Here is a 13965-nt window from a genome sequence, read left to right as displayed (position 1 = left end):
CTGTGCGACTAAGCTCGAGTTGACCTCGAGACGACTGTTCACTGAGGATGGCAATCGGATTTGTCGACTCGGGTCACCCGTGGCTCTACCCGAAAAAAGCTCAAGCTGACCTGGCTGGAGGCTTGGAGACACCGAGCCAAGATTCAGGCTGAGCCTCCTTTTGAGTAGTAGGCTAGAGCTTGGGCCAAAGAAATGTTGCCTTAACCGGCAACTATTTTAGTTGCCAAATAGGCAGCTAATTTGCCTCAACCGACAGCTTTACAACCGGCAACATGTAGAAGGGAAAAGTATAAAAAATAAAAATAAAAAATGTGTCGGTTCGACTTGATAAGGCCTGAGCCAAAAGCTCGGATCGAGCCTTATTTTTTTTATCGAGCTTTTGCTCTGCTCGACTCGGATAAAAAAAAGCTAGAGTCGAGCCCGAGTCGGAGTTTCGACTCAACTCAACTCCCTGACACGCTTGTGCTCATCAACTCGGCCTTCAGTGAGGCGACGAGCTACTGGCTGCTCTTTTTTTTTTTTTTTTTTTTTTTTTTTTTTTTTTTTTTTTTTTTTTTTTTTTTTTTTGTAGGAAGGCCACTGTACGTCTATACTTGATTTTAGGCGTGTAGATCTTTCTTAAAACTTTCATCTTTGAAGTGGTGGTGTTAAGGATGCTTCTGATCGTGGGGTGGTGAGGACTTCCCGGAAAATGGCAGGCAGACGTCAAGCTTCACAACTCTCTTTCTTATCCCTTCCATTTCATATGAGGTATTAACACTTTTCCGTAATTTCCTTCATATTATTTGCATTATATTCATCACCATAATTCAGAATAAGGATCTTGAGGCCCTGCATTTTAGTTTCTTTCCATCATGATGTCAGTAAGTCTTGAATCTTGAATTCAATTTCGTTAACAGATTTATGTTCAAATACTGTTAATAGATGAATTCTTTGAAAACCCAGTTCTTTTTTTATTGTGATTGTGTATGGTGTAATTACGCATTGGACTCTTTACCCCTAAACTATGCATAGTTTCTCAGCATAAATCTAGGGAATTTTATTATGGGAATGTACTTATGTAATCTGATCCAGTGAAAAGTTGTCATTAATTAATAATGAATGGCCAATGGGGATTTCTAAGCAAATGTATTTGTTAATCTTTTAAATTGCTCAATAATATTTATGTAATATTTACTGATAGTAGGAGTTGGATTGATCTCACTGTGAAGCATTGGAATTTCCTGTGTTTTGACAACTTAATCCACATCCTTTAAATTTGCTACTTCTATCATTCTTTTACAATTTGCCTATGTAATGGTTGTTTTCTGTGATCTGCCATTCACCCCTTCCTCCTGGGATCGACACCTCTTGTCATCACTTATTTTTTTTATTTTTGTTTTATGTCCCGTAACTCTTCCTTAGCCAGGCTTGGGCGGCCTGTCCAGCAGTTTCCTGAGTGTTGGAGTTAATTTATGGGATGAAACAACTCGAAGTATGGTCTGGCTTATTGATAAGTTTTAAAGATTAATATAATGATGCTATGTCAGAAACTTTCAAGATCCTTTTGTTAGTCATCTTGCATTCCAAATCCAGTTTCTTTGCATTATTTTATTTACTAGGAACTGGATTTATTAACCAAATGGTTAACTCCATCCATAAACCTTTTACATCAAAAGTTAAATGATTTGATTGATTTGTACGGATTTTTGGAAAGATGCAACTATTCAGTCAATATGGCTTATTTCAGAATATATAAGGTGTCCTTTTACATAGACCTATTTATTCTTCTTTCAAAAATTTTCACTTAATAAGTCTATTTGTTAAAACAGGTTTTATGAGAAGTCTTTGGGACCTATTATATATGGTCATGTTCATATAGATTCTTTTTATAAAACATCCGCGATAAGAGGATTAGCCCATTAACTCATTTTTTTTGATCGACGAGTAATTGATGGTTTACAAAAGGGGTTAGTGTTATGAGTTTCTATATAGGAAAATGTATGAAATATGTAGGTGGTGGACGCATTTCTTCTATCTTTTCTTCTATTTATCTTGTGTATCAATCTTTCTATTAATTTCTTATTTTCTGGTTTTTTTAATAAGCATTTTGAATTTTGAATTGCCATGATGATGATATGCAGGATCCCCTGGATAAAACTGAAACCAAAAAGGGGGAAGATTCACATCCGACTAGTACTTCTAATTGCACAATCAGTGCCTCAGATGTAAGGTGTTTTTGGTGCACATTTTTCTGAAGTGATTTTGACATATATTTTGACTAAGGTTTTAAAGATTGATATATGATGTATTAATAAATATAATTATGTTATGTTGAAAACTTTCATAATCATTTTACTATTCTTAAGATTATGTGATAATATCCCATGACCTGTTTCTCAAAATAAGCTCTTTGGAGTCTCCAAAGACCATCTTGCGTTCCAATTCCAGTTTCTTTGCTCCATTTTAATTACAAGGACCTCATTGTGCTGATCATTTGCAGGATCCCGTGGACAGAACTGAAACGAAAAGGGTAGAAGACTCCCTGCCGACTAGTACCCCTGATTGCACAATCCAGGTCTCAGATGTGAGCTTCATGAATTACATTGTAGCCAAAATTTATATGCCTTTTCTCAATAATCATCTTTCTCCTTGTTGATGTCCACAAAAGAAGACTGTTTTGCTCTGAATGATAATGCTTTTCTTTTGGCTTAATTAACATTTACAGTTATTTGAACTTGTTCCCATGATGAAAAACCACCAACTCCCAAATAGTGAAAGACAAACAAATTTGGATTTTTTGATTGGCGGAATTGGACATCATGGATATTAAGGCATAACCCAGAAACCAAATCATGGAGGAAAGTAACCTTTGTATGGACCCGTAGTCGTAGTCATAATATAACTGTATAACATTAACAGAAGTACGAGTCAGCCACTTGCTTGAGGCCCCTGACTTAAAAAAATAAATAAATAAATAAAAAAAAAAAACATGAAGTTGCATTTTTTATTATTATTATTATTATTTTTTTTTTCATTTAACTATCATAAATTGTAATCTTGTACTAATGAACTAAATGGAGTGGAAAGAAATGATCCATTTAGCAGTCTGTTTATGTAGAAGGCCAAGGTTTAGCATATACCTGACAAAGTTTCAATTCAACTTAGGATCATTGGTCATTTGGTTTAAATTTTTCTAAAATGACTGTCATATTTTGATTGAAGTTTTAAAGATTGAGATTTGATGTGAATCAATATAATTATGCTATGTTGAAAACTTTCAGAATCCTTTTGCTAGTTTTGAGATTATGTTCTTATCTCTTGGCCAATCTCTCAAATAAGCTCTTCAAGAGCATCTCCAAGAGACACTCTATTTATAAAAAGCATTTTGTGCATAATAGAGAGGGTCTTTAATTATATAGAGTAATTACTTTTATACACTCCAACGATGCTCTCTACTTTGTTTCTTCGTTTTGTTTTTTATAAGGAACATTTATTGATTTCTCTTCATCTCTTTTTTATCATATTTTATTTGTATATCAATGCCCAACCAGTTCATATGAGATTTTTGTTGGGAATCTACCTATACATGTACAGCGGAATTTAAAATAATTTTCGATTCCCACCAAGAATCGCCTTTGTGTTTAGATAGAAATTGTGATAAGATTGTACCTTTTCCAGATCTGCAATCTTTTTGCTTTTTTTTTCGTTCTATCAACCTTGATTCGCCACCACAGCTGTCCAATTGTCCAGCCTCCAACGGTGATCCACACAGAGAATATGATTGCAGCCTCTAGGGTTTTTTTTTCTTGTGCCGGCAAGAATAATAAAACCATTATGAACCTCAAACCCTAGTTATGTATTTATATAAACCCAAATAGGTGATCAATTACGAGATATGGAATTGTATCAATCTCGATCATCGATCATATCTTTCACTCCACTATTAAGTCAATATAAATCGAAAACTCCTTTTCGACTTATGAGTACACCTTGGCCAAGGATTTGATTATTGACTTAATTAAATGAAACGCAGATCATAATCTCCTACTATCTAAGAGTGACGAATCCTTTATTGATCAATCACAACCTTCATATGATTCTTGACGTACCCGAACGATGTCGTATTAGCGGCCCTTTTCAGAGCAACATCCAACACCGCCAAAGTATGACTGTCCTCATATAAGGTACCATGACGACCTCAAGTCAAAGGACCAATTTCACTACCGAACGTTAGAGATTAACCACTGATACTCAGATAGTTATCCATGTGGAATCTCTCGACGGGTCTCCAATGTTTTGTTCTATACCAAAACATCCACGTGTTCATTTAAGTGTCACCACACTTTAACTTGTGAGATTAGCTACTTACTTCACAAGTAAGAAATGTCACACGTGATGGTCTATCCGTAATAACGATATCCGTATCTCGTCATTACTTACGACCACGGATGATTTAAGATTCAATCAGATGTAATTTGTATCTCACAATCACAACTTATTGTGATTAACAAATTACAAATATTTGAATTTACGGACTCTATTATTTATTTAATTGTCTATTAATTAAATAATAGATCTGCCATTTAATTGCATTAATTATATATAAAAGTATTTATGTCCAAAGTTGATTGGACTTAGGGCATAATACTTACAATTTTAATAATTTAAGAAGTACAGTATTGAAATTTGTAACTTATTAATTGTTATCGCTTGTAAATTCATAATAGAGAGTGAATTTGGAGAGCCAAACCAACTCTTTCTTTTTAAAAGTTAAAATAGAGAGTCTCTTGGAGCTTATTTTTAAGCATTAACTCTCTAAAATAGAGAGTATCTTTTATTTAGAGATTCTCTTTGAGATGCTATAAGAGTTTCCAAGCAAATCCAACTTCTGTCTTATTTTAACCACGAGGACCTCATTATGCTGATCATGTGCAGGGTCTCATGGATAAAACTGATGCAAAAAAGGGAGACGACTCCAAGCCAACTAATACTCTTAATTGCACAAGTGATATCTCTGATGTAAGATTCACGAACCACCTTGTAGTCCAAAATCTACATACCTTGTCTCAATAATCTTTTTTTTTTTTTTTTTTTTTTTTCCACCTTGTTGATGTCCACAAAAGAACACTCTGCCTGAATAATTATGAATTTTTATGGAGTAATTATAGTTTATGATTATTTTCACTTGTCCCCACAATGAAAAACTGTTTACTCTTGAGCAGTGAATGTGCCAGACAGCCTCTCCATTCATAGCCTTTTGTTTTGAGAAGGATGCTTAAATAATGTTGGATAATTTTGATAGAGGAATCCAGAGCTAAACAACCAAGGAAAGTAACTTTTGTATGGATTGTTGACGATAGTGGAAGTGCTATAACTATAAACACTAACAAAATTATGATTCTGCCACTCACACGAGTTCACCAACTTAAAACTATATGAAATCGCATTTTGTTATGCAAACTACCAGGACTTGTAGTCTTGTAGTAATTAATTGATGGGATTGTCGTAAAGAATTCACGTAGCCGACCCCAAATATGTTGGGAATAAGATTTAGCTTCTTGTTGCTGTCAACAGGTCATCAACCTAATGTGGCCAACATTTATGCTGTTATTTTTCTTTTTTGTTTGCACACAATCTTAGCAATGAACCAAACAGAACGAAGTGGAGAAAAATTGTACGTGGAGCGTCTCCAAATTTATTGGAAACAAAGCTTAGTTTCTTGTTGTTTGCACGAAATCTAGCAGATGAGGGCTGCAACTCATTTACTTGCATTCTTACTTTTGACAGATAAGAACAGTTAAAATCAGTAATGTTTCACTGGCTGCCTCTGAAAAAGATATAATGGAATTCTTCTCTTTCTCTGGTAACGTTCAATTTGTCGAGATGAAAAGGTAAGCCCTTTAGCTTACTTGCCTGTTCTGTCTAATTGAAAAAAAAATGAGCTTAAAAGAGTTGATTGTTCATCTGCAGGAGTACTGAAAACGCTCAGATTGCATACGTTACCTTCAATGAGTCACAGGGAGGAGACACTGCTATACTTTTGTCGGTATATTAAATTATTTACTGTTCAAATTGTTCAGTCTTACGTAGTGATCTTCATGATACTTATTGTCTTCCACATCGATTTGTAACAATTTGGAAAGAAAATCTTTTGCCAAACTTTTCATTTCCAACTTTCATTCGTTGAGAACATTCATTTTTGAAATATACTAGAGAAGAAAGATGGTACCAATTCAAAACTTGGCCTGTATAAATGATTTTTCTCAGGAAGACTGATGATTGTAGAAGTTGATTTGCACGTAATCATTGCTCTTGAGAGCAAAAAGGAAAACAGAAATAGGATACTGCCCATTTATACATTAGGATTAATTTTGAATGTCATATAATATACATGAAAAAATCTCTCCCAATATCTATACAATCAACCAATACTGACAGAAGGGATTCACTCATTGAATTTCCTAGTCTCATTGAACAATTATTGTGAGCAGCTAATACGAGTATTCTGAATTCATTTCCTTTTTTGACCATTTTTCAATCAATATTATTAGATCTTTAAAATTATCTATAATCGATCCATTTTAATTTTCAGGGAGCTACAATAAATGGTCTTCCGGTGTCTGTAACTCCTGTCGATAACTATAAGCTGCCTCCAAATGCTTCTCCTCTGAACTTGGTGAGTTCATGTGATTGTCAGGACTCTCGTGACGTATGAGGGATTTTGACCATTTTTTGAAGAACGTGCAGCTGCATATTTGGATTGATGGCGTTCGAGGATTTGAGCATAACTTTCGCAGACGGTGTCCATTTTGGGACCATATGTTATTTTCGGAAATGTAGCGACCGTTGTGTGTTTAGTTCACGATTTGGTAATGACGTATTAGGGTTTTCGTCCTTTTTTTAAAGAACAATCGCTCGCTTATTTTTCACGCTTGGATTTTCGACCTTCGAATAAATGAGCGTAACTTACGCAAACGGTGTCCGCTTTGGGCCCATAAGTACTTATCGGAAATGTAGCGACCCTTTTGGATTGAACNTTCCATAATCACCTGTAAGTTGGAACTGCCTTGAGGTGTAAACATCTGGAGCCAAATGAAGTTGAATTGCTCAAGCGCGTTATTACATCTTTATTTTTCAGGCCTTTAAATTAGTTTTCCTCTTTCATCTAGCCAAAGTTATTGTAAAATGTGCCTCCACGATTTAAAAAAATAAAATAAAATGTTGATTATACACACTGCTGCAGGTTGCTAATACTTATACATGAACTCGTGGAAACAAGAAAGAGAGAGAGAGAGAGAGAGAGCTTAATATCTTCATAACTTGACATAATGACTGTGTATGTTTTATAAAGCTATTTGTAGATTATAAGCCAAAGGTACGATGTATGGGTAAGAGATATGGGTACTATGGAATGTGTCGATAAAAAATGAGGATTGATCAGCTTATAAGCTTGAAAAAGCTTTACCAAGCATATTGTTCATATATTTCATTAAAACTGTTCCTATTTTTATTTTGGCAATAATACTATCCATTCTCATTATGTGATCTTCAGAGTCAATTGGATGTTTTATTCTCTCTCTCTCTCTCTCTCTCTCTATGACATAGAATGTTTTACCTTCAATATTTATGCATTGGTTTACCCTGTACTTTTATAGTAGCAGTTACTTAGCCTCAAATTGCATGATTTTTTCTACAGTAAGTTGGAAAGCTGAAAAACCAACCCATCAATGAGATAATTTATGCTGAAGTTTATATTAGGAAAAAAGGCAATTAACTTAAAAGATCAAAAGCATGTGGGTTTGTTATATCAAAATACGTGGATATTATTATCTTTAAGTTCAATTCCGAACCTTATTTTGGGAGACTTTTTCTGGCTCATGACTTGACCCGTTGAGGAAGAAATCCTACACGGATACACATCAATACGATGCATGAAATATAGTTTTACAGATAATGCAATGGTAGAATTGGCAGAGTAATGTGTTTATTGTTTTATTTTGTTTGATCATGTACGTAGTTCTATACTTCTATCTATAAAACTCATTTTTAACTCGTTTTTTGCTTTACGGCCTTCGAAGGAGTCAAAGCCAACTGTTACAGATTCTGCTGTGAAAAAGGCGGAGGATGTTGTCAGCACCATGCTAGCTAAGGGCTTCATCTTGGGAAAGGATGCCCTCAACAAGGCAAAGTTTTTCGATGAAAGGCACCACTTAATATCAAATGCCTCGGCCACGGTTGCTTCCATCGATAGTAAGATCGGCTTGAGTTAGAAGTTAAGTGCAGGTACAGCTGTGGTGAACGAAAAGGTGAGAGAAGTCAACGAACGGTACCAAGTGTCGGAAATGACAAAATCAGCCTTGGCAGCTGCCGAGCAGAAGGCCAGCAGTACCGGATCTGCCTTCATGACCAACCCGTATGTGTCCACTGGTGCTTCGTGGGTTTCGAATGCGTTTAATGTAGTTTCAAAGACGGCTGAGGGTGTTAGAGCAATAGCAAAGGAGAAAGTTGAAAAGGCGGACGAGAACAAAAGGGAGACCCTAGATAAAGAAAATGGCAAACAACCTTGCAAACGTCCATCTTGATGAATCTCCTGTGGTTGTAAATCACCGGATGCGAAGAAGTAAACTCGTATGAGGATTTTCAATGAACTGGGATTGGTATGAGCATTCTGAAGGTTATAGTTCAGTTGAATCATTGCATGATTTTGAAGTCATTCTCTAGAAATTTAAAGATATTCTCTATATTTTCATAGGTTTGGTGTAGTTCTCTTTTATTTTGACGTGAGAATCTGTTTTTACTTGTAAATTCTCATGAGGGGTGTTTAGTAAATACTAATGTTAATCTAAATCCTGTAATATTTTTATGCACAGATGAGTTCAAAGAAACTCGAGGCATATTAGTCAGAGTAAAGGTTAGAAATTTTTTATTCTTTGGGCGCGCCATAATTTGTTGAGTCATTACAAGCTCGTAATAGAAAGAAATTTTATCTTCAGCTACAGTATATTAGACAGCTAACTAGAAGAATGTAAGGCTTTTCTTTCCGGATTTAATGAACAATTTACACGTAGTGTTCTATTGCACTATGGAAAAGTACAACAGTCCCCAGCGTCACTTGATCCGACTTGAAGCTCTAGCTAGTTTATGTACTTCACTAACCATTCCAAGCTCTGTCAAACAGAATACACAATGGTGACATTCATAGCTAACTTCAAAACTGCAAAGACATTCTATGTAGAAAATAGTTGATAATGGGAAGTTACTGCGCCTTAAATTAGAATGCCAGCTGAGGAGTATATTTTGGAAAAAATTGAAAAACTACGATGGGTAAAAAGTTCTTTGGCGTAAATATTAGTGTTTTTTACCTTTATACATTCAGGTAAATCACTGTCCTTCCGTATTGCTTGAGACTGCAGATTGAAGTCAAAATATTCATCAATTATCAATTAAAAAAGAAAAAGAAAAAGAAAAAAAAGAAGCATTTTGTTTGATAACTTTGTTTCAAGGGTAATAAAATTTTGTTTCAATGCTTAACATTTAAGTTTCATAGAAAAAAAAATGGTATGCATTACAAGACGTTGTGTAATTAAATGGAAATTATAATTGAAATTTTATTTCATACCGTGACAAAAATAAATTTCCACAAACAACTTTGTGTCTTTAAAGAGAGACTCGGAGTTGATAAATTTGTATAAATTCTTGCTTACCTCTGTAAGTAGGCGGCAGGATGCCACTTGATTTGTTGCAACAGAAGCAAGGATGGCTAGGCCTGCTGCGACAGTTGAGGGCCAAAAACATAGTTGTTGATGGCCCAGCAGTGCAAGAATTGCTAGGTATCTGGCAGTCCCCTTCACTTGCTCATTAGCTCTTGCTGCTTTGAGGTAGAACCTGTGGACATAATTAATTGAAGTGCTCAATGTGCGGGAGAATTGAAGTTATAGACATCTTAGGAGTTTGGTGACGAAACTTGTACCATAGAAAATTGTAATAGGTGGGTAGGAAGCATTGGAAATTAAGGACTTCCTGCACCAGCCACTCCATAGCCACCACTTCACATCGGCCATATGCAGTACTTCCGACATTGAATGTCTTCCTTCGAACACTTAAATGAAATTTCTAGTATATTAGAGATTGAATGTCCAAGAATTGATTGACAAGTGAGATCATAATGGGAAAGAAGTTAAGCCTGCAGCAGTGCCATAGCAATCTTCCTGGTTACCCCTATTACTTGGAATTTAAATTTAAGTAAACAGAGGAGCATTTTTCTGAGGACTCTGTGTAAAAAATTAATGGAGACCCTATACTAGTGTTATAGTATTAGTCCAATATCATATCATAGCGCTGTACGAGGGATGACTGGAAATATTATGTATTGGATACTCATCAAATATAACATCTTGCAACCTCCTATTTAGGGTAAGTACTTTTCTTAATTAAAATACTTCAAACATTCATACAGATTCTTTTATTGTGAGCAACTTCCTATGAAACTTACCCCCAAAAAGAAAGCACAAAACAGAAGGGAAAAAAGAATGGAATGTGTTATTTGACTATGCTCATAGGAAATAAGCAAGGACGAGAGAGAGAGACAAAGGACTTGAGAAATATTCCTAATCTTTTGGCTAATGAATTTACAACTTGATGACAATTCTGCATTTTAGAACACTCTAAATTCAATAAATCAACTGGAAGGAAGAAACTGAAATCATAAAAGACCATAAAATAATGATGATAGCAATTGCCTACAATTTTGTTGTTTGTCCATACTTTCCCCCGTAATATTTCCATGATGCCATATGTTCCTCATTCTTGGAAATTACTAAATATCGCCTGATACTTATGGTGGCTCTACTTATTGCAAATCAGAGTATGATTATTCGTCATGTATGTCAATACATGAGAACACTATTTACGTAATTCAAGGTGGTTTCTCAATCATACAATGCAATAAGAGACGATCAAAGGAATAAATTGGTACCAGTTGGAAGGCTGGTTTTCTTCAATCCTGGTGGCTAGTGTAAGGCAGGCAATGCCAACAATCTGAAGATTCCTCTTGTTTGTGAAGTACCCCTTACATAGAAATCGATCAAGAAGGTTAACACCTAAGAACATTGTCTCTTTCTGAAGCTCCTTATTTGTAGCATGCTGTGGTACATAATGGGGAACAAATTTATCTGTAAATATCAATACAGAAAATAGAAATATAGAAAGGCTCTTGATATTGCAATTTGTCAATTATTTCACTGTCTAAAGGAGAGAGTGATCATTCTGAGACAGTAGAGATTCACATCATTAGAGAGGAAGCTAAATCATTTCTGCAACATGAGTTGCATTAATGAATGTGCAAACCAAGCAATGCAATATCTGAGAATGTAATGAACTGTGAATTCTATTGCAAGTGGATTGCACATTCCAATAGCTTCTTTTACTTCATCGCATTCTCTTGACCAAATGAACTGGTATACCACCAAATACTAGAAAAACTTTAGGTATTTAGCCCTGAGTAGAATAAATGACGTGAGAGGACAAAAATAGCCCTGGTGCATCTACCCACTTACATGACTGTATTAACTAGAATATGTGCGGCTTGACAATAAGACAAAGTTTCACTATAACGGACCTGTAGGCGAAATTAAAACTACAGAACACTCCCAGTCTTCCTCTGTATAGAATGAGCACTTCTCCTTTCTAAAGTTTGTGCAATACACATGGACGTGCCCAAGGTAGTGCATCTTGTTCTCTCAGTAAACAAATAACAGATTCTAAATCTTGATTTGCTAGAAGCAATTTGCAGAAAATTGATACTACATCTCATATCCTCGAAGTCACAGATAACCATTTTTACCAGTAGCAGTATAGCAACATAAATATCCTCTCTTAAGTCACAGAGACCCTAATAATTAAGCAAACAATAGGAACTAAAACAATGTCACATAACTTTATGATGTAAAATGTCGAAGATTTTAACTCACCTCAACAATCCAATGGACCATCTGTAGGCGTTGCTGAATGACAAGTTGGCCATAGTCAGTGATTGAACAGTATTCCTCTGCATAGTCGAACAGATACACTTGCCGCCTCTCTCTTTCCCTCAGCATCCTGTAGCTCTCTTCATCTTCTTTTTGTTCAAGTCCAAGTAACTTAATTCATAAATAAATCATTTAATCAATTATATTTTTGTTAATTGTTCGGAAGTTACTGTAGAAAATACAGATTTCCAAGCGCTTAAATGAAACTGAAATCAATCATAAAATTTCAATTATTAAAGTTTTACGTAACAATGTTCTATAATTAAGAATAATCAAAATTACACAAATAAAAATTCAGTACACAAAAATTTATGCCATGTTATTGGAAGATTGTACCTCGCTAAAGTCCTATTTGTTTAGGTAAATCAATCTCGGTATATTTAATTCCGTATAGTTTATCTGGTATAAACACACATCAATTATCAAAATTCAATACATAAAATTTAACGTAAATGTAGCCATGTCAGATACAGCTGAGATCCTAGCTAGCATTTACACAATTTGTACTAGACTAAGACATTTATATATAAATAATATTCACACATAAAGCAATCAAAAAGTATGTCTATAAAATTTCAGGAATAAAAAATAATTTATCGAAACTCACAGTGTCGTGAGAATCATAATTTTCCCAGGTTTTAGAAGTACAATTGACGGCAAACGTTGATCTGCAGAATTGTTCTTTAAACTGCTTGAACAATTGAAACATCGGCGAAGTACTCTCATCTTCAATCGACTTTTCTGAAAATTGACTTCCAGAATCGAAAGAAAACAACTGCGTATCATCTGAATATTCAAACTCCATATCGGAAGTCTCAGTGAATATATCTGACGAGTTCTGATTCTCTTCTTCTCCATCCAGAAAGCTGCAGCTCGAGAAATGCTCCGAGCAAGCCAAGTTAATGTCAGGTGCAGCGAGTTCCAGAATACTCTTGCTAGCACCTGACTCGCAGCAGTTAGCTGAAACCTCTGAGACAACGCCATCGTTCTTGCCTGTTCTGTTTCCATTGATTTTGATTGAATTTTCCACGGAGTTAAATGAAACAACATCGTTTTCAAGTGAAACCTCAGATTTCTCAGCTCCACGACTCAACACTTTCGTGGACAAATCACCAGAAAATGATTGAATGCTAGAAATTTTTGAAGTGGCCTCGTCTTGAGTAATTTCAACAGAATTCTTATTCTTCTTCACTTCCTTGAGAAATGAAAACTGAGGAACGCTAGAAACTTCAGATTTGGTAATTGCCTCCGAATCCTCGCTCTGTATATTTTTACTCTTCAACTTCAACCCTTTTTCCCTAGAACTTTCAAACACAACAGCTCCAGAAGACGACTCAACGCATGAACTCTCCTGTAATTCCACTTCATCACACTTTCTACTCTCATTTTCCACTTTATTCCTATAATAAGATCTTGTAAATCTCCGACACTCATCTCCGGCTTCATTTTCAGATTTTCGCAGAGGCTTCTTTGCGTGAACTGAGGCTATGCTAGAATCGTATGACACTTCACTTACTGTTCTGGACTCCAAAGTATTGTTCGAAATTGTAGAATAATTTTGAATTATCGGAGAGATCTGTCGTCGTTGGCGGCGAGGGAGCTTCGAACGAAGCTGCTTCTTCCAGAAGTTGAGCGGTTGCGATTCAACTTCAACAGAAACTTGCGCTTCAAGCCTGCGCTTCATCCTTGTCTGCATAACAACTAAGGAGCGGTTTCAAATTAGATGTTTTAGATTCTGCGCGTGTGAGAAAGGAAATGAGGGAAGAGTGAACGTCAGGCAGGCGGTTAAGAAACGTTGAGAGTGAGCTATTTATAGGGTCCGGTTGTGGTGGGGGCCACAATGTTCACGTTGATACAGTTTCTTTTTCTTCCAACGTGCAAACAATGTACAAGACGCAATTCTCTCAGTACAACACTTCTAATTGTAGTTGTAGTTCAAAACTATTATCTATTCAGT

At 35.5% G+C, this 13965-nt stretch overlaps 2 protein-coding genes across 2 annotated transcripts; one reads left to right on the top strand and one right to left on the bottom strand.

The window, feature by feature from the left end:
- Positions 1 to 564: 564 nt before the first annotated feature.
- On the top strand, positions 565 to 8908 carry LOC111395393 (binding partner of ACD11 1). Its single transcript, XM_023021367.1, is given in 8 exon segments — positions 565 to 750; positions 2124 to 2207; positions 2483 to 2566; positions 4918 to 5001; positions 5770 to 5873; positions 5953 to 6028; positions 6575 to 6658; positions 8061 to 8908. Coding segments are annotated over 5 exon segments (846 nt in total). The 5' UTR covers positions 565 to 750; positions 2124 to 2207; positions 2483 to 2566; positions 4918 to 4923; the 3' UTR covers positions 8565 to 8908.
- A 6-nt stretch (positions 8909 to 8914) lies between these two features.
- LOC111395392 (cyclin-SDS) lies at positions 8915 to 13824 on the bottom strand. Its single transcript, XM_023021366.1, has 7 exons — positions 12616 to 13824; positions 11952 to 12119; positions 10958 to 11124; positions 9953 to 10081; positions 9687 to 9867; positions 9345 to 9389; positions 8915 to 9149 (listed from the first exon to the last, which is right to left on the bottom strand). The coding sequence occupies exons 1-7, from the start codon at positions 13702 to 13704 to the stop codon at positions 9117 to 9119; spliced, it is 1812 nt and encodes a 603-aa protein (XP_022877134.1). The 5' UTR covers positions 13705 to 13824; the 3' UTR covers positions 8915 to 9116.
- Between the last annotated feature and the right edge of the window lie 141 nt (positions 13825 to 13965).

Source organism: Olea europaea, chromosome 6 (genome assembly GCF_002742605.1).
Source record: "Olea europaea var. sylvestris chromosome 6, O_europaea_v1, whole genome shotgun sequence".
NCBI classification, from domain to species: domain Eukaryota; kingdom Viridiplantae; phylum Streptophyta; class Magnoliopsida; order Lamiales; family Oleaceae; genus Olea; species Olea europaea.
Note: the sequence above shows the minus strand (reverse complement) of the source record. Positions and strands in the feature narration are given on the sequence as shown.

Coding starts and splice junctions, on each gene's coding strand:
- LOC111395392 (XM_023021366.1), bottom strand. CDS start 13,704: ATGCAGACAAGGATGAAGCGCAGGCTTGAAGCGCAAGTTTCTGTTGAA. Junction 10,082..10,957: donor GAAAACCAGCCTTCCAACTG/GTACCAATTTAT, acceptor ATTTCATTTAAG/TGTTCGAAGGAAGACATTCA. Junction 9,390..9,686: donor CCTGCCGCCTACTTACAGAG/GTAAGCAAGAAT, acceptor TTCAATCTGCAG/TCTCAAGCAATACGGAAGGA.